The 22,583-nt window shown below is 41.0% G+C and overlaps 1 protein-coding gene across 2 annotated transcripts in view; it reads left to right on the top strand.

Annotated features, from left to right (window-relative positions):
* Window positions 1-22,583, top strand: part of pigg (phosphatidylinositol glycan anchor biosynthesis class G) — a 107,697-nt gene that overhangs the window by 7,410 nt on the left and 77,704 nt on the right. The window contains exons 1-4 of one of the 2 annotated variants that reach the window (XM_036127080.1): window positions 432-511; window positions 7,104-7,313; window positions 8,332-8,520; window positions 12,191-12,329. In XM_036127080.1, the coding sequence (XP_035982973.1) occupies window positions 7,146-7,313; window positions 8,332-8,520; window positions 12,191-12,329 (496 nt within the window). In that variant the 5' untranslated portion in view covers window positions 432-511; window positions 7,104-7,145. Of the gene's footprint in view, window positions 1-431; window positions 512-7,103; window positions 7,314-8,331; window positions 8,521-12,190; window positions 12,330-22,583 lie in introns of those variants that run through there. The other variant, XM_012866844.3, reaches the window with a different exon arrangement.

The following is a 22,583-nucleotide window of genomic DNA, read 5'->3' as shown; positions in this document are numbered from 1 at the left end:
ACCTTTATGTATGGACAAAATGTTATACATTAATCTATTAACCCCAAGGAAGGAAAATGGTCATTTTTTTCAGGGTTTGTAATTATATCTTGCATGCTATTCTGTCTACCTATATATCATTTTTACATTCTTTTTTTAGCTCACTAACATAAATCTTGTACCTCAGAAAGCAACTTTGTTGAACCACTTACTGGATAGCAATTACAAATTAATCTGCGTGTAATTTTTAAATCTATATGAATGCAAGTGTGATTTAAACAAGAAGAAGAACAGAATAAAATCAGGTTTTAGATGCAGCTCACTGGTGGATTGTGCTGTTTTTAGAACAGGCTCTTGGGCACCACATGTGGTCCTCAGGGGCTACTTGGTGCCCACGGCCACCATGTTGGTGACCCCTGGTCTAAATGATAAAGTGAAGCCACCAGAGGTAAGCGCGGGGATCCGATTAGATCAACGCTGAACTCTTTGGCTTCAACTCTACCTGCTGTGTTTGGACAAAGAGAAACAGCAAGTACGAACGGAAGAAATTTTTTGGGAGCATTATGTTGCAGCTCAAGAGTACAGGTTGACTTTGGGTCGGTGGCAGGTTAATGCGGCCTCGCCAGTCTGCAGACTTCAGTCCTATAGAAAGTCAGTGGAGGCAGCGTAAACTTTGAGTCGCATCCAAATATCTAAATAATTTAGAGTTTCAGTGTAAAGAGAAGTACCAAAATCCGTCCTGGGATCATACGTGCAGACCCGCTGACCAACTACAAAAACAAACTAGTTCTTAATAAATAATGCTTCACTGAGTTTCATTTGTTGCTTTATTAGGGGATAAAATGTGTATTTCACTCAGTGACGTACATGTCCAATAGATATTCTGTCTACTTCCATTAAAACTTAACCACCTAAAAGATTAGAGACTTTTTTTTTTTTTTAAATGAGGTAAGCTTACAAACTCAGCAGATCAGGTAATTATTTCTATCAGTGTCCTGATACATAAAAAATGGAGCTAAAGGAAGGTGTGCAACCCCTTTTTACCACCCTGTGTTGGATCCATTTAGGACGCTAAGCACATAAGGGGACACGTTGCTTTTTTCTGCAGTGCCTCCGCTGGTCAGTTTGACCTCGAAAAGAGATTCAGAAAATCTGCTCTGCAAAACAGAAACGACCACACCAGCAGGGGGCAGTGCAGACCAGCTGCTATTTTCCGTTTAACGTCACTGCACTGCACCTTGTCAGTTCCCATCTCTAAACCAACTAACTAAAAGCATCATCTGTTTGTGGCAATTATTTTTTGTGGTAATTAACGATTATCAGTTTGATTTCTCCATGAATTTAAGGTCTTTTGCACAATATGTCCTGTCTCTAAAAGTTGTTTTATTTGGCACTCTCTTTCTGTCGTTGATCTCTCAGAGCGGTCATTGTAACCATAACCGTAGCAGAATGCTGGCCACCAGTTGGGCGAGGCCGTCTTCGCAGAGAAGTCTGACGCTACTGAGGGATTTAATTTTAAAGGGGAAACCAGATAATCGCAACAGTTGAAGCAATGCATTGTGGGTATCTGAGAGAGTGGAATCTGCCTGGTTAGTGTGACCACAGCAGTGTGGGGCTTTATCAGATAAATGCTCTGAGTTGATTGAGGTTAGGTCAGTGGACCGTCTTCCCTCCAGAAGCGAGCAGAAAGTGATTTACTGAAAGGGAAACTGGAAAAACCTTTTGCCAGACTTGGGAACGTGGAACGCAGCCCCTTCCGCCGGCGTCCTGGCACGCTCGCTATGCCTGCGCGTGTCAGCAAACCCAACTCCTACTGTATGTGACATTTATTCAGCGCTACGGCGCAGGCCTTGGACACACACTGTGGGCCAGTGATTAGTAGGTTGATGAGTCACTCATTTATTCGGGCAGCTTTTCAATGGTATTTAGAGGAATTTAAACACTTAACTCTTTTTTTTTTTTTGTTTTGTTTTGTCACAGAGCGTACAGTACAGTATCTGCTCGCAGCATAACCCAGTACTTTTATTTGCAAAATAGCAGCTCTCTATTATTAGAGCGGAGACCTCCTTGCAGCTGAGCAGGCAGAAAGAGCAGCTTGGTTTAGCAGCAGAGTCATCCATCCCTCTCTGTAACAAGCACCTGTGTGGCCAGAAACAAGACTCGCCTGAAAGGAAGCGCTGAAAATGGAGGTCGGGAACTAAGTTCTCCTTAAATGTCTACTTTGATTGAGTTTTATAAAACAAATGAAAGTTAGAATAATTGGGAAAAGCTCAAGTATTTAGACGTTACACGGGCAGAGCTTTCTCTCTGTCACTTCAAGATTTTTCCCTCAGGCTATTGGACGAAGGTGTTTGTACAGAAATGAACCGAAATGATTAAAAACTTGGCGGCATCTCATTTGTAAGCCCTACTGCATTCACTTTTGTTTGCTTTGCTAGCTGTAATTTCTGCATGTGGTTTGTAATGGTAGACAGAGAGCCTCTATGCTTGTGTATATACATCATTTTCACCAATATATAAAACTTATAAGCTTAACCGAATAAAGTAGAACAAGGTTATGCCAATAAGCTTAGCCTTAATGTCATATGTTGAGCTTCATCTAGCTCCTCGAGTAACCTGGAGCGGTTTTCTTCATCTCGTGTTGTCCTGGCGGTTAACATTAAACTTCTAATGTAAGCTTATTGAAGTGAGGGAAAAAGATTAAATGTTGTTATAGAATAGAATTTACTGTCATTTTTTTAACACAATGAAAAAACATATTTTATAGTATTGTAAAGGTTTTCAAGCATCTTCAGCCTAGCACAGCTTTAGCCATGCTGTTGTCTTCTTTTGTATTTTGATTATGCTATTTCGATGTTACCACCACCTACTGGCACCGCAGAGGTATTGCAGAATTTTCAAGCATAATCTCAGAGACTTTGTAGATTTCCAAAACTGTAGAAGGAAAAAATGGTGGAAAATGTTATCAGATTTTTAGTAAAATACCTAGTCTTTATATTGAAATTTTAAAATGTGCAACATCAGTGATTTGTATGAATGAGCAAATTTGTTGTGGGTAGTGGTAAAGTTTACACACTGTGTGTGTGTGTATGTATATATATATATATATATATATATATATATATATATATATATATATATATATATATATATATATATATATATATATATGGCATATACACAGCTTATTTTGGCAAGGATTTGGGTTTTTGTGGTGGAGGCTTTTATCTTTGTGCAGCTTTTTATTGATACAATACATGCCTTTTTCCTCACTTAGACTTGAATATTAAAACAGTAAGCCCGTGTCATTACCAGCAAATCTGAAAGGATATACTGTAGATACACAAAGATCAGATATAGATGCAGAACAAGTCTGGAGAAACTGGTATTTGATCCGTAACCAATGCTTAAAAATCAGTGTATAACAAGGTGAATTCATATAGCTTGTCTGGGGGAAAAATATTAATATTTTACCGGAGTAAGTGTACATTTGAAATCTGAAAATGTTATCCATACACATTAAATATGAAGTTCAAACTAGTTCTGAATGATTCGTCCACAGACCTGTGGGGGGGGAATCAGATTTTTAGATGTCTGTCTAGACAGCCAGCAGTCACGTTGAAAAAGCCTCTTTCAATACTAGAATGTTGTATCCTTACATATAGATTTACCACAGTAAAATGTAAATGTCCATTCTTAAAAAATAACAAATGATATCAAGTAAAAAAAAATAAATAATTTTTTGGTGTTTTTTATGTGTAGGTGTTTTTGTTTTTTGAAGAGCTTCTGTCTGGCGGGGTAGTTCTAGATGAGCTAAAGCACTTCTCAAACAGCACCACAGATTGGAACAAACAAAGATAGTGTTTTTGTTTGCGAATGTAAAAGCTGATAAGATGAACAAAATACCTAGATGTGAAGTGGAAGACTGGATTATATAAGCACAAGCACACGCACATCAACACTGAGAGGGGCACGACGGTGCTTTAGGCAGTGATTTAATAGACTTTTCCCTGCCCAGCCTCCCCCCCTCAGTAAGTTTTCATTCACGGCTGGGTTCTCTCACAATAAACACGGCTAATCTCTGTGTATTTTTGATCGTGCTGAAGGGCGTCAGGCTGTGCTGCTGGCGGCTCACGGGGGCTTAAGTGACAGGGTTTCCTGCTAATGTCTGCAAACTCAGGTCTCCTTCTTCAGTGTGTGAAATCAAGATCCATGTCAGGGGTGGAGCAGATTCTGTTCTGGAAGCCAATATTGTTTTAAAAATTATTTATACCCCCCTCAGCTTTCTCACTGCTACACAGGTTGCCCATCCACCAACACAGAGCACAGCCTGGAAAAATGCTTATTGCCCTGAATCATTGTATTAAAAAACATAAAAAAAAACCCTACCTGCTATATGTCCATTTAAAAAAAGCTAAATGGACATATAGTCACATAAACTGTGTGTCTACCAAAGTCTTTCTGAACCTTAGCATGGAGTGCCTTGCAAGAGTATTTACGCCTATAAGTATTTATATTTTGTCCCGTTCTGACAAACTTAGATTTATTTTATTGGGATAAGCAACAGAAAGTGCTGCATCATTCTGAAGTAGAAGGGAAATAATAAATGGCCGTTTACATGGAGAGACCTGCAGCATGCTGTGCCTTTGTATTCAACCCCTAATTTAAGTCCAGTGCATGCAGCTGCCTTCAAAGGTCACCTAATTAGTAAATAAGTCCACATGTGTGTTCCCGCTGTTCGGTGAAGGCCTCAGAGCTTTGCTTTTTTTTTTTTTTAATCCATCATCTGAAGATTATGGCACAGCTGCTAGCCCATCAAGAAATGGCGATCCACATAAACTGTGAAGGCGTGACAGGGAGAGCATTTATCAGAGACCCAGAGTATCTCTGCAGCTCCTCCAGAGCAAGAGGAAGACCATTGTTGACAGAAATCAAAAGAAACCCTTTTTGCTTAGGGAAGAATGTGCTCTGGTCAGGCGAGACGTGGAACATTTTGAATTAAATGTGGAAAACAAAAACAACTCGCGACGGAAAAGCAACCCTGGGCAAATCAAAGCGGACACATTAAGTGCGGCGGCAGAATCATGCTGCGGGATGCTGCTTTTGATCAGCAAGGAGAGAAAAACGGTTTAGAGATGATGGGAAGCTGCATGGGGCTAAATACAGGAAAATACCGGAAGATAACCTGGTGGAAGGTGCTGGTGACTGCCGCTCTACCGCTGGTTTGCCTTAGTTGGTTAATTTGCAAATAACTCAATTATAAACAGAACAATAATGCAAAATGGTCTCTCTCCAAATGTTCAAGACTGGGAGATCCATATCCAGATGGAGGTTCTATAGGTACATCTAAAAAAATAAATTGACTATTGTGCAAAAGGGCAACATAAAGTGATGTATTTCAAGCCTTTGTTTCTTTTAATTTTCATGATTACGTTTAACAGATAAGGAAAACCCAAACGTTCAGTATATTAGAAAATTACAATAAAGTAAAATAGTTCATTATTGGAAACTCATGGTGCCACACCCTAAAAGGCTAATCAACTCAAAAAGGTTTCCTGAGCCTTTAACTCTCCGTCTGGGTCAGAAGGCGACACAGTCAGACCGCTGACTGGACAGATGTCCAGGAGGCGGTCATCGCCACCCTTCACAGGGAGGGGGAGACACAAAGGGTCTTTGCTGAAGAAGCTGATTGTTCAGAGTTCTGCATCCAAGCATATTAATAGAAAGTTGAGTGGAAGGAAAAGGTGCAGCAGCAACAGGGAGGATCACAGCCTGTAGAGGATTGTCAAGTGAAATCCTTCCAGGGATCTGGGGGGGCTTCACAGGGAGAGGACTGAGGCTGGAGTCGGTGCATCAAGAGCTACTACGCATCGGTGAACACTAGACATGGACTTCAGGCATTTTACCAGGAGATGAGGAACTGAACAGTTGCTCACTGGTCCAATACTTGTTTTCAGAAGAAAGTCAATTCTGTATTTTATTTGTAAATCAAGGTCTCAAAGTCTGGAGGAAGAGCGGAAAGGCACAGAGAAGTTTCCACAGCCGGTGATGGTTTGGGGTACCATGTAATCTGCTGGTGTTGGTCCATTGGATTTTCTGAGATCCACAGTCAGTGCAGCATCTACCAGGATGTTCTAGAGCCCTTCATGCTTCCCTCTGCAGGCCAGCTGTGTGGAGATGCTGGTTTTATTTTCCAGCTGGACTTGGTACCTGCCCACGCTGCCAAAGGTACCAAAAGCTGGTTTAGTGACCGTGGTCTTCCTGTTCCTGATTGGTCAGCAGCCCCCTGACCTGAACCCATAGAAAACCTCTGGGCTGTTGTTAGGAGGAAGATGAGAGACATCAGACCCAACAAGGCAGACGACCTGCAGGCAGCGATCAACTCAACCTGGGCTTCCTGAACACCGACACAAATCCACAGACTGATGGCCTCTCTGCCACGTCGCATTGATGCAGGAATTTAGGCAAGAGGAGGCCAACCAAGTGTTGAGGGCGTAGAAATGGACATACTATTCAGAAGCCTGACATTTGTTCTTGAACCATCCTTTTCTGATTGGTCTAATGTGATCGTCTAATTTTCTGAAACACTGAATTTTGGGTGCTCTTCCCCTGGAAGCCATAATCATCAAAATTGCAAGAAATAAAAGCTTTAAAGATTTTACTCTGTGTAATGAATCCTTATGAAATAACCGTTTCACTTTCTGAAACGACTGGCAAAATATTGCATATTTATGCAATATTCAAATTTATTGAGATGTACCTGTATATATTATCCACTCAGGGGGGCTGAATACAAATGCATGCCACATTTTTTTGTGACCCATGCATCAAAATGTGAGCAAAATGCAGGATGTGAATACATTTGCGAGGCAGTATTTGTTTGGGTCCCATAGTGAATATGCATCATTCCTCACAGTAAAGATTTGATTTTCTCTTTTGATGTATAATGTTGAGTCAACACTGTGAGCACTTTGATGTGTTTTTAAATCGCACATTTTATCATTTACCCATAAAAGGCATTAAATTAGCTGGGTTAAACCTGATGAAACTCCTAAGGTTACGTAATTCCATTAAAAGTCAATTATTGCTAAGAGTGAGGGTGACTGACGCGCGTCCCTCCGCAGGCTCTCACCACTGGCAGCATCCCAGGCTTCATCGACGTGGTAATGAACCTGAATTCTCCCGCGCTGGTGGAGGACAACCTCATCTGGCAGGCCAAAACGGCGGGGAAGAGGATCGTCTTCTACGGAGACGACACGTGGGTCCGCCTCTTCCCGAAGCACTTCATGGAGTACGACGGGACCACCTCCTTCTTTGTGTCCGACTACACCGAGGTGAGCGCGGGGGTTGACGCCGATAGATTTCTCTGCGAACGCCAATGAAGGATTAAAGCCCCCGGGTGTTTTTTATGTGATACAACTTAAAAAAAATGATTGCCAAAGAATGACGAAAGAAATGACACAAAGCTGCTTTGTCATGTTAGCGAGGATTAATGTTCAGAGACGTCGCTTAGAGTGAGTCCCTTTTAGCTCCGTTTTGAAGGGTCCTGAAAGTTTATGTTGATTAAAAGACAGGAGGTATAATAATGTATAGAAATATCTCCCCTTCATTGCACTCTCCCTCAGATCATTATAGACTCCAATATTTGTAATGAGTAATTAGACACCGGAGTGGTAAATCTACTCGGCGCTGTAAATGTTGATCCCCTCTGCCCGGCTCTGAAAGCATGTGGTTGCAGCCGATTTTCTCAGGACATCGGAGTGAAGTTACACACGTTGGCTTGATTTACCCTTCGCCTTCTGAAGGCAATGTATTACACGGGATTTTATTTTAGGGTACCGGATTACAAGTGGCTGATAATCAATGCACGCTTGATTTTTAAGAGGTGTGTTTGTGTAAAACTTTTAAAACCATCTGCCACTTCCTTCGCTGTTCACAATCAGGCACTGAACATCTGGACCACGTTGTGTTGGACCATTGCATTAAATTTTAATAGAATTAATTAAGGTTTATGGTCGTAGCGTGACAAAATCTAAAAAAAAAAAAGCGGAGGGTGTCTAAATCCTCGGGCTTGGGAAGTAAACTTGTCTGCATTAAAGTTTCGAAGGCAGCTAATCAAACAGGGACCCAGAGAGCTGAGATCACTCAAGAAAATGCTCAGGCGCTACACCTGTGGGACCGCACAAGCTGTTCTTGTTTATACTGCAGGTTCGCCGGTGCTGAGCACTTCGCCTGAAACACGGCGAGGGTTTGTAGCGCAGATTTAGGTAATTAGTTTTCACTTTGCAGGTTCTGACTGATGCATCTAACCCCTGAGAACAATATCGACAGTGTGTCTCTGCTGCGACGTAGGTTGACAACAACGTAACCCGCCACCTGGACAGTACGCTTAAGAGGGACGACTGGGACATTCTGATCCTCCACTACCTGGGCCTGGACCACATCGGCCACATCAGCGGACCCCACAGCTCACTCGTCCAACCCAAACTACTCGAAATGGACGACATCCTGAAGAAGATCCACAGTTCTCTTGTTTCTAAGGTCAGTTTTGATTTCTATGAACATCCTCTGAATTGTATTAGAGATCAAATGTCGGCTTTCTCTGCCAGTACACTGGTAAATTTCCCTCCATCCTGTGATTTGTATGACATCCAAAACCACATTTAGCAGCCTGTTATTAGTAAGGAGAAACACTTATAGCCCCAACTTGTGTTTCAGTGGAATATGAAGATGTGCTGCCTCAGGGAAAAACGGAAATAAATAACATAATAGCAACGTCTGCTTATGCCTCAAAGATATGTTCATATTTTCCAATAGTATTTTTAAAGTTTAATTCCTTTATTCAGTAGACAAATCTGCAAACTTTGACAAAATCCTCTAGAAGGGAGCTTAATTAAAATGGTGGGAAGTCATACGTGTTTGTAGGAAGTGTGACAACATATCAACAGGGTGTCTGAAAAAAAGACGTTGTCTGGGATCTCACGTCTGGTTTAAACGTGTTGGAAGTGGAGCCAAAATCAATTACTCGCCCTTCAGAAACTCTTAATAGCTCTTTTGATATCAAAGTCAAAGGTTGGTCCCTTTGAAGTAAACTCTGTGCATTTCGAGTTAAACTTAGCTGTTTATGTAATTTAATTAATTGAATATCCTAATTAATTTGTGAATATATCCATCAGAGCAATCCAACAATGCTCTTTATGCTGGAAGCAAATGTAGCTAGCACAAGTTTTTAGGTTAAAACTAAACAATCTATTTTGTGGCATTCATTTTTTTGTGATATTTAATAGACAATGCAGTTTTCAAAGTTTCAGACATCTCAGAGATTAATTTCTGTCACTGGTTTTAGCACTTTTCTTTTATTTTAGCCAGCCTGGACCGATGAGTGGCTGGTCAGACTGACAGCCACGCTCTTCGGTGTGAAAGCTGTCACTGAGTGAAGGCTTCTCAAAGAATTTGATTAAACAGCTCATCCTCTTCTAAAACATGATTTGTTCAAAAGTTTCCTTTTTTAAGGCTAACTGTTTTTTGCCTCATTGCGACCGTCATAAGTGGCTCAAGTTGGTCTGAAAGCCAGCATGACGCTTCAAAACTGAAAGTGCTCTTTTATTCTTCTTATAAAGCTATCTGAATATCATAGCCTGAGAAATTTGCTAATATGAATGATAATCAATAAGTAATATATAACTGATCCAATCTGTGAATATTTAGCATTATCAGTATCTAGCTGTTTAATTAGTGTGATAATTTGTACCGCTGTCAGCAGCGGTTATGTTATCCGCTGCATCAGCCGCAGAGATTTAATAAAGTGTTCAGCTTTGCTGTTATCTGTGATCGGTGTTCAGGTCTTGGGCTTTGTGTTTCCCTGCAGCGTCTGACTGCAGCACATGCATATTGACTCTGCGCTGTGTCTGCGTGCGCTCCTAATGGGCATTGTCTCGTTGTCGTTTAGATATATAGCCGCTACTTATGTTGTCAAGTCATGTCTGCACAGAACTGCAATTTCCCATCTGTCTCGCTTCATTTTGGGTTCTGTCTGAAAAGGCAGAAAAGAGCACAGGCCATCCAAAAATAAATAAAATAATTAAAAAACACGTCTGGGTTTATTTTAGATCCGTTAATCCAACGTTTCACCACATCCAGAAACTTGTTAATTATGTCTCAATAAATCCCATTTCTCCAGGCTCTTGGCGAGATCTGCGTGTGGTTGGATTTTCAGTGATTTTTGTTTCTCTGAAATGTGTGACAGACTCGTTTCATTGACGTTAGTGTAGTACAGCCACAGCGTGACCTAAATATAAACCCGCCCCTGCGGAGACCCGTGGGGCTCGCACAAAGACAACAATGCTTTCTCTGATCCCTTCTTGGCGTGAACGTGCCGGGAGGTGTGATCTCGTCATATGGGAGTGCTTCACACGCTGCCGCAGATGCCGTGGGTGTTGTCTGCCGCTACGTCCTGAAGGAACGGCAGCTCCAGCTCCAGCGGCGGCAGAGGAAGCCAGGGTGGGATTCAGATGACAGCCCTCACCGCTCCGTTTGTAATGAGGTGCCAGTTGGCTGTTTCCGTGCTTAGAAGGGGGCAGAGAAACGCTTTACCTGCTCAGCACAGAGATGCAACATGTGCCGCTAAAGCAAGATTGGAAAGCGGGACCTCCTGACCACCAAGGCCTCGGTTAGGCCGTTGTGTTAATGTAGAGCTAGTGGCCTCAATCTTCTCCCCCTGATGTTTTGGTTTTTAGGGTTATGTTTGCTGTTTGAAGTGTGAAGTTTCTGAAATGTGCAAAAAAAAAGAAGAAGAAATTGGTCTGAGATCTGCACAGGAAAAAAAAACTGAATTGGATTAAGCTTGAAAACAGAAGCAGCTTTTCCTATTGAAAATAAAAGAAATTAAAATTCAGCCCCCCCCCCCCCCCACACAAACACACAAACACACACATATACTTATTTTAAATACAAAGTGGGGACTTTGCCTTGACTTCCATTAATTTTCAGACCTTTCTATGGCCCAACCCTGGCTCTAACCCTAACCCACCATCAGTATATACCTAACCTAAACCTAATTGACACCTTAGTCCATAATCTAACCCCTAGCCCAGAAAATGTCCAAAATGGACCAAAAAACCCAAACAACCCAAACTTTAGACCCCAGCTGTCGGAGAGACTGTTTAGATGCAGTTTGCTTGTTCTGGTTAATAAGATTTTTTTTTTTTTTTGAGGGAAGGTTTTACAGAAAATTTGAAACAAAATCCCCCAAAGTGGCTTCAAGCTTGTACTGTGAGGAAAACAAGTTAATTCTGTGTGCTGAAATGAAACACTGCGTCAGGATTAGTGGTTTTTACAGCTTTTCTTGAGCTGTTTTGTCAGCTTCCCTCATCATTTCTAAGAATCGTCCAACAAGTAAAAGCCAGAACAGAGGGTTGCCTTCTTTCTTTTTCTACTGAGTATGAGTTATGACGAACCATCAGGGCACTAAAACACCGTTTAGATCAGGCTCTTAGTAATGCATAAAATTATTGCATTACTTTCAACAATAGAATAAAGATAAGCTGACATAAGAATATTCATCTTAAATGCAGTCATCTTGCTTTAAATAAAACTCTGTCTTGACTAATAAGTGTTGGTGCATAGCCTTCGATTTTTAGGTGTTTGTGTCAGACATCACTGAAAACAAAGAGTCTTTGGAGAGTATTTGAATCTGTGTAAGGATTTGGCTTTTGTTTCCCTAACATCTCAAGTAGTGTTTTATTATCAGGCCATCGTGCTATGACTCATAAAGTCTCCCTGTTGAATTTGCAGTCAGCTGAGGGTTCCCTCCGTCTCAAGTTGAAAGGGAATCACTTGAGGAAGAACCCACGCCTGATCAAAGTCTGTCATCCTCGACAAACCAGTCACCCATTTATGTTTGTTTGCTGCACTCGCTGTAATTTTTGTTCTTCCAAGGCTGCAAATGTAATAGAAACAATGCCCCGGAGTGGTTGTCATGACTTCCCTTCCAGAGGTATAATTTAATGTCTTCCTGTTTTTCGGAGCCATCGGATGCTGCTGCCATAACAACATCATAATCTCCGAGGAAGCAGGTCTTCTAAACCGAATTTATTTCAGTAAATGACACAGGATGCAGTAGCACTTTGTGAATGTTTGACTTCAGCAGTTGACATCTTCATGTTGGCGCGCATAAAGGTAGGTCATTAACCCTTGCTTTTGGCTCCGTCAGGAGACCGAGGGATCCTTGCCCTACCTGCTGGTGCTGTGCGGAGACCACGGCATGTCGGAGACCGGCAGCCACGGAGGCTCCTCGGAGCCAGAAGTCAACACGGCTCTGCTGCTCATCAGTCCGGCGTTCAAAAGAAAAGGTAAACCTCTGAATGTGACGCGTGAAGCCTCCTGCCTTATCTGTCAGCTTCTGTAGCCCAGTTATGAATCAAAAATCAGCTTTGAGCCATTTCGCCTGCGCGCTCCCAGATGAGGTTACATCAACGGTAATGTGATGATCGATGTCACCGGCGCAAAGCTGGGCTCACTAGCAGAGGTGTGCTTTGAAGTGATGAATGAGGTTGAGTGTTAACGTGTGATTGTGATAATTAGTTCGTTATCCGATTCTATTTTTGTAATTCTCCTTCCTTGTGTTTTCATTTATGCGCCATTCATGCTAATCAATCTCTTGTAGCCGAATGGCCAGAGAGCCCCACCGAGTTTCACTGAATACTTTAATCTAGGATGTTTTACATGATTTATTTGACCTATCATGGTCGAGGTAAGGGGGAAATAAGTCATTACGGTGTACCTAGAGAACCAAGCGCTTTGTGTGTTGGTTTGTACTTTAGGAGGTTTCTGAAAGCGTGCTGCAGGGTATCACATATTACCATGTGTTGTTGAAAGAAAGAAAGAAAGCCCGGCTTAACTGCCTGCACAAATTCACTGTAAAACTCCTTCAGCGTTGGATTAAAATCAAGTGATCGAAAGGTAGGTGCTCTAACTAAATGTGCCATAATCTTGTAAGGTAAGGACTTTCTGTAAGTGCCACCTAAACATGGCAACATGGAAATGTGTTGGTTAATGAAATCAGCGGCCTCGTTAGCATAACTGGCTCTTTTTTTTCGAATGAGGGGTCATTAGCAGGAAGCTTGTCTCCCTGTCGTTTTCATTAGTGCATGCTGCACCGTATAGGAATTCACTGCTTGCTGAATACCTGTGCTTCCCTCTTTTTAATCTCATTGCATCACTAAGAAGAGCACATATTGGCAGAACATTTAATTGACTTTGCTGGGAGGACCCTGAGAGGCGAATCCACTTTATTCAGGCATGGCTAGGACTGTTGTTGTTTATTTCAGTAAGTGTCTGTCTCTATTTCTGCTCAATGTCTCCATCTTTACCGTAGTGGAGTTGGATGGAAATAGCTGCTCACATTTTGACAGTGTTTTTGGAGGAAAAATAACTCTCTTGTTAGCTCAGCTCAACTTTGGAAGTAAAGTATTAAAACTGCTTCAACAGTCGGTCCTTGTTTTATAGATTTCCCCGTCTGTACTGTTCACACAGTCCAATGAGAATGGACTCCCAGCGGCACAATGTTACATATGTTATTGAACCTTATAATGAAATTTTGGAAAATCAATATTTAAATGTGAATTCTCTGTTAATCGCTGTATTTTCCATCGAGGTATAAGAAATCAGTCATTTTAAGCGTTCTGAGCACTCAGCTGCAGTGTGCGTCACAGTTGTTTGCACTGCTTGTAATGATGTGAAAAAAGCCTTAAAAGAAAGTAATCTTTCATTGCGCAATGAGAATATGACGCTGAAAAGTTTGTAGTATCCCACCTTTATTTGAGTTTATTTACTGAGTGGCGAAAGTTACCAGACAGTTATAAAATAATCAGAGGCGGCAAAATAAAAAAAAATTTAACTGAAGCATATTTAAAATTTATACTTGGCAATACTTTGCAAATTGATTTACATTTTAGGGAAATATAGCAAGTAATCTACAACTTGTTTTCTTGGTGTATTTATTCGAAATGCCTTAGGGTAATTTTTAGCCACTCTTCAAAATGGGAAAGACAAGAGAACAGCGTTGTGTGATTAGCCATTTTATAAACTTATTTAATGTTTATCAAAAACTCTGTCTATTAGGTATTGTCTGAACATGATGTATGTTTATGAAGTATTAAATGTAAACATTGTTAAATCATATCATGTTCCAAAATAAACAACAACAACAACAACATCAGCCGAAAAAGCTGATATCAGGACAATGGGATGAAAGGGTGATTCGAGCACTGATGATCTTTTAACAGCAAACTCTGCACACATATATAGAATAAATGAGTGACAACTTCTCTTCAAGGATAAGAATTTATTAACAGAAATAAAATTAACATCCAGAGAACATCACTATATAATGCTGTTTATCTGAATTAACGTATATTTCAATCAACAAATCCTCTCTACAAGGCTAGTGAAACTTAAAGGGTAACTCTCCCTCAAATCAACATTTTTTAACATGGTTATCTTACAGTACTGTCTACATATCCTGGTCACTATTTTGACAAACTAGTGCATATTTGTTGAAATCCTACTTTTGTGTCTAAAATTGTCAGTGCAGCTACAGCTACATCTTGTGCCTTCATAGTGAGTACTGCTTCACGTTTCAGACCCTGTTGTGACTTTTTTCTTCATAAAAGCGTCTAGCAACAAATCTACCAACTTATAGGTTATTGGCGAATTTGCGTGAAAGCACCCAATTGTTCTGCCATTAGTGTCTCGAGGCAGCCGGGAAGGGGCTGCTGTGAGACCAGGTTGGATATTCTCGCTCCACGGCTTCAACGGCCAACCAGCTGACAGAGAGCGGCAGCCTCAGGTCAGCCTCCCTCAATCGGCTTGAACAGGAGACAGAAGCGGCGGAGCGCAAATATCCAACCTAAAACGAACATCACTGCGGTTGCTGTGAGAGCCCTCCTACTTCCCTGTCTCACAGGCTGACAGCTACCGGCTCGTATGGAAACCTGCCTGCAGTCAGAGCAAAGAGGAGCTCAACCACGCTTCATGTCCACATTACAAATGAATAAGGAAGAGCAAAGCTATCGATGATCCTGGATTACAAAGCGGGAAATAAATATGATATATAACTGGACTGATCCTGTCCTCCAGCAGCACCTGCTTTGGGCTTCACTGAGTCAGCGCCTTGAGCTAGCAGCTCAAACGGATAAGGCTTTGGCCCGTTGGGCTCCACAAAGCCTCCCTCAACCTCCGGTGAAAATCTCTCCACCTCAAAAGACTGATCTGGGCCGTTACCTCCAGCGTAACTCTGCTCACTCCCCATGATTCAACATGGCAAATCAAGCTGCTGCTGCTTTCCTCACCATCCTGAAAGCTCCCCTCATTATTTGAGGAAATAACATTTTAAAGAATGATTTGCTAAATAAAAACGAATAACCTTTAGGACAGTTGATTCTTATTAATGAAATTATTTCTCCTGGAAATATTTAAGACTCATATTAGTAACTTAAGAAGCTAGAGGGTGCTGTAAGTGGACAATCAATCTAAAATAACGTCAGGGCACATCCCGGCCATTTGGACGTTAGCTTGAGAGTCCTAATCTTAAGTTACACAACACACCAATAAATTGACATTAATGTCCCCTAATAATGCTGTACCAACGCTTATAGCACTATCGGACGATGGCAGACCAAAACGAAAATAGGCATTATGTTTAAAGAAAACATAGTTATGTTTAACCAGGGTTAGTAGCGAGTTATTAAAGCCACAGTGTAGATTTACACACTGGCGCGCCATCTAGTAGTGTGCTAAATGAATTACAAACGACCTCTGCGTTAAGCGCGTAAAGACTATTACAGAAGCTGTGAAGAGTCATAAATGTGACGATGTTAACATGTTCTCTGTGTATTTCGTAGCAAGCTACTTCTAATAGCTACGGTCATCGTTGAAATAGTTTTTTGGCACTGTTGCCAAATCTTCTTGTTTGTTTTTAATTTTTTAAAGTTGCTTGTAAATTCGGTGAGTCACTTTTTCTTTGGGCTTGTTTCTAAACATGTATTTGCTTATTTGGGCTCTAGAATTGGCGACGATAATTCCGAGTTAAGAAACCCGCTCGCACTGCAGCACTACAGACAAGAGTGACCCGGCCAGCTGTTCAGTGTTGAAAATCCTTATGGAAATAAAGTTTGTCGTAACCTTAAAACACATCAACATACCTTTTTGTTTCAAAGTTTGATAGTGAGTAGCTTAGCCTGTTAGCTCCAGGCCTTAACCTTAATCAAGCCTTATTAACACATTAAAAGTAAACCACTTTAAATGGCTACATCCATACTAACTTTCCCTGTTTATCTCTACCAAACCTCTGTCTCGGTGGTCCATTCTGTTGACTTTGAGGCATCCAGTTGTGACTGATTACTCCAGGGTGAAGCTAGCTCTTCTGGCTGGTGGCGAGGCAGTGGCTAGCTCAGGGTGAAAGCCCTCGTTTAGGAACCAGGCCTGGGTGAGCTTCACACAGGTCTCCATTGGGCTGCTCCCCCGTCCTGCAGAGGTCGCAGCGTGAGGATCACTGCACAGTCTGCAGGAGTGTGGCTTGGCTCCTGTGTCATCGTTCTCATGCACAGCTTAGAAAGATATACTCTGCTTTGATTTTGATCTTGATTTCACAGAAAACAGACTTTACTTAGTATGTTAGCGGGTCTCTGAACCCCTTGAGGGCCCATGGTTGCTTCATTCCTCTTCGTTGACGTGCCTTGGTCCACGAAAGAGAGCGTCTCTCCTGTGCTGCTTGAAGCAGCGGGAAAAGAGGAAGATGAGAAGGGGAGAGCATTGCTTTACAGCAGTGAGAACCCTGGTGTGAGGGCAGTCACTTGGAGAGGGGTGACTGCAGCAGTCTCCTGTATCTCGTGGCTTCAGCCTCAGTCTGATATTTATGTTCTTTCCTGGCAGAACCCCAACAACAGGCCATTCAACTTTCCCTGAACTGTACCTGTTTAAGAATGTACAGTTGGGGAAAATAAATAAGTTTGTGTTTAGGTGAAGTTTGTTTTTGACCTCATCCTGATTTTCTCACTTGCATAGTCTTTCAATTTTAAGTTGTTTTCATTTTTATGCAGCGATGTCAAATGTCACAGAAGTATTCAGAAACCCCCTGTTGCACACAGGTTAATAATAGGTTTGCATATAAATAATGATAATTGATGTTCTTGGTGACTGTGGTCCAACTGCCTTCAGATCGTTAACAATCTCCTTCGATGTAGCTGTGGGCTGATCCCTCGATGTTGTCAAGATCATTCTCATCCCTGCAACATCTTGCATGGGGCTCCAGACTCAGAAGAAACATACAATGACCATCAGTCGACCTTTTTCCTAAGTATTGCTCCAGCAGCTGCCACCTTCTCACCAAGCTTTTAGCTGATTTTCTTGGAGCCTGTAGTGGCACTTGTCAAACCAAACATGCTCAGCGAGCCACTGCTGCACTGTGGATGTGTTTTGTACGCATGCATGTATAATTTCAAAAACTTGAAATTTAGGTGTTACAGTTCATCTAGTTTGGCAAGCAATAAATAGAGATCAGATTGCTATTGTTTCCAGCTGCTTCTCCTGCTTTGGTTAAAAAAAAAAAAAACTACTAAAAAACATAGGCCCACCCTAGTGCATGCTGGTCCTATACCAGCCCCTTTACTTAGAGAAATTACCTCACAGTTCCTCCTGACTGACTTACAAAAACCAACAGAAACAAAACAAAAAACTAAACATTAGCCTTCAGAATAGACCTCACAAGCAACCCAAAAGTACAAACAAAATTCAAAGTAATAAAGAATAAATAGCTCCAACAGAGCTGTTTTCACCCTTGCTACATCTGCTGTCTTGTCCCTGATGTCTAGCTCTTTGGTCCCATTATGGTGGAGAGTGGATGTGAGTAAAGGTCGGGAGTATCTGTCGGGGATAAATTGATTGATTTGTGTGCAACATGGGTGCATCCAACTAATCTGTGAGTGGCAAAATGCTGGATGTGTTTAGGGGATCAGATGTTTCAGTGAAAGACATGAAACATGTTTTGATAGATATTCTTTCTCTCCACATTAAAATTACTATAAAAAGTCCTTTTGTTTAAAGTGAGAAAACCAACAAATTAGCAGGGGTTTAAAAGATATGCCCTGTAATAATCAAAAGAATTATAATAATTAAAAGGTTTAAAACAAGTTGAACTGTAACAAAAAGAAGGATGAGGACCCAAGTTCACTATTTGACAAAGTCACACTGCCCACTTGTATTTTGTTTTGTTTCATGCCTTTCGTATTAATTTATCTTTCACAAAAGAAAACAGATGAATTAACATGCTCCAGGAGCGGAGGTTACACAGCGTTTTGACAGACAGTAATAGTTTTAAGAAGAAATTATCAATATTGGTACACTTGATTCTGGTATGAATCTGGCATAATGGAATTACCACTTAATTTAGAGTTTGATGAATGTTAGAAATCTGTTAAATGATAAATAGAGCAACTCTGAGAATATTGTGGCAGGTTTACGATTTCCACTTTTTACAGTTTTGACCTGCAGACACAGATTTTGGACAAAATGTCTTTCAGATCTGAAATATAGGCAGACATAAGAGTAGCATTTGAAATATTTTGTTATTCATTTGCAATCACTAATCACTGTTATATATCGGGAACATAGATGGTTTAGAGTCAGGAAAGAGTTGCTGTAAGAGTGTTTTACTATTTTAAAACATTGACAAAGTAATTACGGCGGTGGCACTTGGTACTGCCTTTAGCATTAAACAACCTTTCACGTGGTTGTCCTTGAAAAACTAGATTCTTACCTTAAGTCTGAGATTCTCAAGTGACCCGCAGCAGTCTTTTTTTCTCTCTCTCTCTTCCCCCTCTTTTTATGAATATAGCTTAATAAAATGCTGGAACGTTTCAACACGTTGCTTAAGCCAAGCTTATTCCGGCATTTCAGTAACAATACAATTCAAAGTGCTGAACATGAACACGACATAAGAAAAGAGAACATTACAGAGGAAAGCACATCACAGTGGAATAGTAGCAGCAGGTTAAGATATAGGATAAATGCCTCTAATAGAGGCCTGAATGTTTATAAAACAAGTCCCAATTTTTTTTTTAAATACTTTCAGTTTTACAACATTTTCTCTGTCCTGCCGTTTACCACCGTGCTCCTGGGGAATGCCCCATTAAACTAGAATGGCTTTTATTTGTGATGTAACGGAGAACACACAGATGAAGGAAAATGTGTGAATGAGGGGTCAATGTCCTTCCCTGCTGCACTTTCTTAGATCTGCAGCTGTGACCAATTAACTATGTAACTTTCTGCAGCACTGTTTTTTTTCTCATCATCTATCACCATAGCAATGCAGAGGAGTGAACAGGCCCTTCTAGCAGCATTTTAAAAAGAAATGGGTCATGATTTATGGTTTGCTCTTCAAATTATTGACGGATAATGTGCACAATAGTATATGTTGGGGAAATACAGGGTGAATCTTATTACCAAATGCTTTTTCATTGGAAGAAGGAGTCCTAAAATGGAAATCAGCACTTTTGTTTGACCTGCTGCCATTTTTATAAGGTGAAAAACACATTTGGCACAGTTTTGGCATATTTGAATAAAATGTGCCAAAATCAGAGGTCCGCCTGGCACACTGCCTACTAAACCCTTTGTGAAACAAATATGCTTTAGCTGATTCAGTCACTGCAGTTATCAGTGACTGTCAAAGTCTGATGCTTCTATTTTTCAAGGCGGAATTTGCTCCTAAAACCCTCTGGGCTTAAAGGTATGAGGTGACAGAAGGCCAACTTTGTAATTATCCTTAGATGCCTTTGAAGGTTCAGGTCTTACACCCAGACTTCAAGCCTGATCAGCGGTTACTAGCTTAAGCAACTTAAACTGTGTGCTAACTTTTGATTGCTCCTTTGTCGGTCCAAAAATTATTAATTCAGTTTTGTTTATATTCATCTGTACAAAATTTTGAAACATCCATACATAGATTTCTTCTGAACATTTACTTAGCGCTTGGATGGGTTCATAGTCACCTGGTGACATGGTGACTTCTGCATAGTTATGGTAACGTATGTTGTTTTTAGAATCCGAGATAGAGGTAGCACGCTAAAATGTAAACCTTACTCCACCCACATCTAATATTCGATTTGAATTTAAAGGAGCCGGTGCCTGGCGAACCAGGGAATGTGTTGGGTTTGACTGCATAGAAGCTGGGGAGTTCGTCCTGTAACCGAAGGGTTGCTGGTTCAACCCACTGCTCCGACCGTCTCAGTTGTTGTGTCCCTGGGCAAAACACTATACTTACTTTGAATGTTGGTGGTGGTCTGAGGGCCAAGGGGCGCTGATGTATGGCAGCCTCGCTTCTGTCAGTCTGGCCCAGGGCAGCTGTGGCTGCAATGTAGCTCACCATCATCAGGGTGTGAATGTGTGCGTTAAGTAGTGTGAAGAACTTTGTAGTCCTTTGGACTTGATAAAGTGCTATACAAGTACAGGCCATTTACCATTTACTAGAACAAGCAAAATAAATGCTAAATAAACTAACTGAATGCAAAGCTAATAAATCACTAACCTGAGAAAGATCGATTAAAAGGATTGCAAAGCTCACTATTCCAACTCCAGCTTGATAGGCATGTATGAGACGGGGCCACTTGAATACCCCACAGCAGCAGAGCTACTGACATCAGTCATGTCACAATGTAATTTGAACCCGTACCAATATTGAGTCAAACTGTAAATACACTACACTCGTTATACACGAGGAGGGCGCCACTAAGACGGATTAAGACACAAGAGCAGGATTTTAACAAAATGTGCAGTAAGCGAACGGGACATGTAAGACATGCATTTATACAGTTTATTAGCAAAAAACAGTGATTTGGATGTGAGTTTAGATCACTGCTTCCTGAGATTGTTTTAGAATGCCCAACTTTTTTACTTTCCTCACTTTCTTTTACTCACTTTCCTTAGTAACAGCTTCCATACCAGAAAGTTGTTTTTTTCAGCAACTAAGTTGTACTTCCATATGATGTGTTCACTGATGGGGAAAATATTGTCTTAAGGGGTTTCTGGCTGTTTGATCTAGATGAAAATCAGCCGATTTTGGTCACCAGCAGATTTCTTTTTGCATCTCTAATAATAATACAAGTTCCTTTATTTTGCGTTTTGTCCAAAGTACGGATTGCTCTGCAGAGGTTAGTGTGTAGATTCAATAATGGATAAAGCCCCCTCTGCTTGTTGCGAGAGCATAGAAATGGGGAAGTTTGTCAAAAGATAGATTTTCTCCAGAGTTTAAAAAAGACTCCATCTCCTTTTCTTATCACCATAATTGCAACTAACAATCAAACTTTCAATCTGCAACTGAGCACTAAAATGTTAACAGATTTCATTTATTGTAGTCCGTTAGCTTCTAGAGGGACAGACCAAAAATAGCCCATTTTAATCTAGAATGAATAATTTTCTCGCTTGTATCAGTATGTCCAAATGAGCTCTTAGCGAGGAAATTTGTACCAGCGTTTAGTCTGCGGCTGTCTCATTTCCTGACAGATCCTCTGTTCATTTAAGAGGTTTCCTGCACAACTTTAATTCATTACTGCAACCTGAAAACTTCACTCAAACGCAGACAGTTTGGGTAAAAAGCACTCCCACTGTCTGTCTGTGTTGTCGGAAGCTCTCTTCAGGAGGCAAATTGTCAACATCGAAACGCTTGACAGGAGACGAGCTTTGAAAAATGAAATCCAGGACTCGCTTGATGATGATGATGATTAAATTCATGTCTTACTTCGTAGGTGTTGTTGCTGCAGACATCCTGACAACCCTCCTCGTGGGTATTAAAATGAGAGTAATGACTTGGGTGATTTGTCGCATGTGCTCGGTTTCTAGATTGTTGTCGCCCTGGTTCTATCCCACGAATACCATGTACTCTGCCTTTGTGCATAAAGCGAGAAGTTGTAAACTTTTCTCCTCGCTCTTGTTGCTGTCAATTTGTCCCGTTTGTACTGCTGAGGGGTCAGAAGTAGCTGAGTAGCAGCGACTACAACAACAGGCTCCATTAAATTAGTCGTACTTCATCAGGCGTCCTGGTAATTGAGCACTGCGGCATGTTTCACTGCTGCCGTTGTTTCTTTTCTGACTTCAGGAAAACGACTTCCTTTTGTAATTTTGTCTTGACAAGGCTTGTGAAATGCTTTGTGTGAAGGAGTGAAAACTTCTATAAGACGAACAGACTGTCGTTATTTCATGCGTTTGTCATGAAATGTGACCGAACTAGAAAACAGACCACCATTTGTCCAACCATTCATCTGTTTTTTTCATCTATCCGTCCATCGGAGGTCATTTGATCATTTGAAGCCGGACTCCTGTAGAAATAGTGATTTAAATTAATGAAGTATTCAAAATGGAGTGAAAAGTCTTCAAATCTGTGTGCATTGTTAACCTAAATTAGTAAAAACCCACAGTGGGTTTTAGCTGTAACATAATAAAATATTGCATAATGATATTGCACTCAGTTGCTCGTTAAACAAAATAAATGCCTCTAGTGCATCAATCTTTTTATCCTCAGCCATCAGGGGCTCAGAGTCTCACCGTTTCCCTTCTGC

The sequence above is a fragment of the Fundulus heteroclitus genome, chromosome 23 (genome assembly GCF_011125445.2).
Source record: "Fundulus heteroclitus isolate FHET01 chromosome 23, MU-UCD_Fhet_4.1, whole genome shotgun sequence".
Classification (NCBI taxonomy): domain Eukaryota; kingdom Metazoa; phylum Chordata; class Actinopteri; order Cyprinodontiformes; family Fundulidae; genus Fundulus; species Fundulus heteroclitus.
The sequence above is the reverse complement of the archived record's forward strand: the minus strand, read 5'-3'. Positions and strand labels throughout refer to the sequence as shown.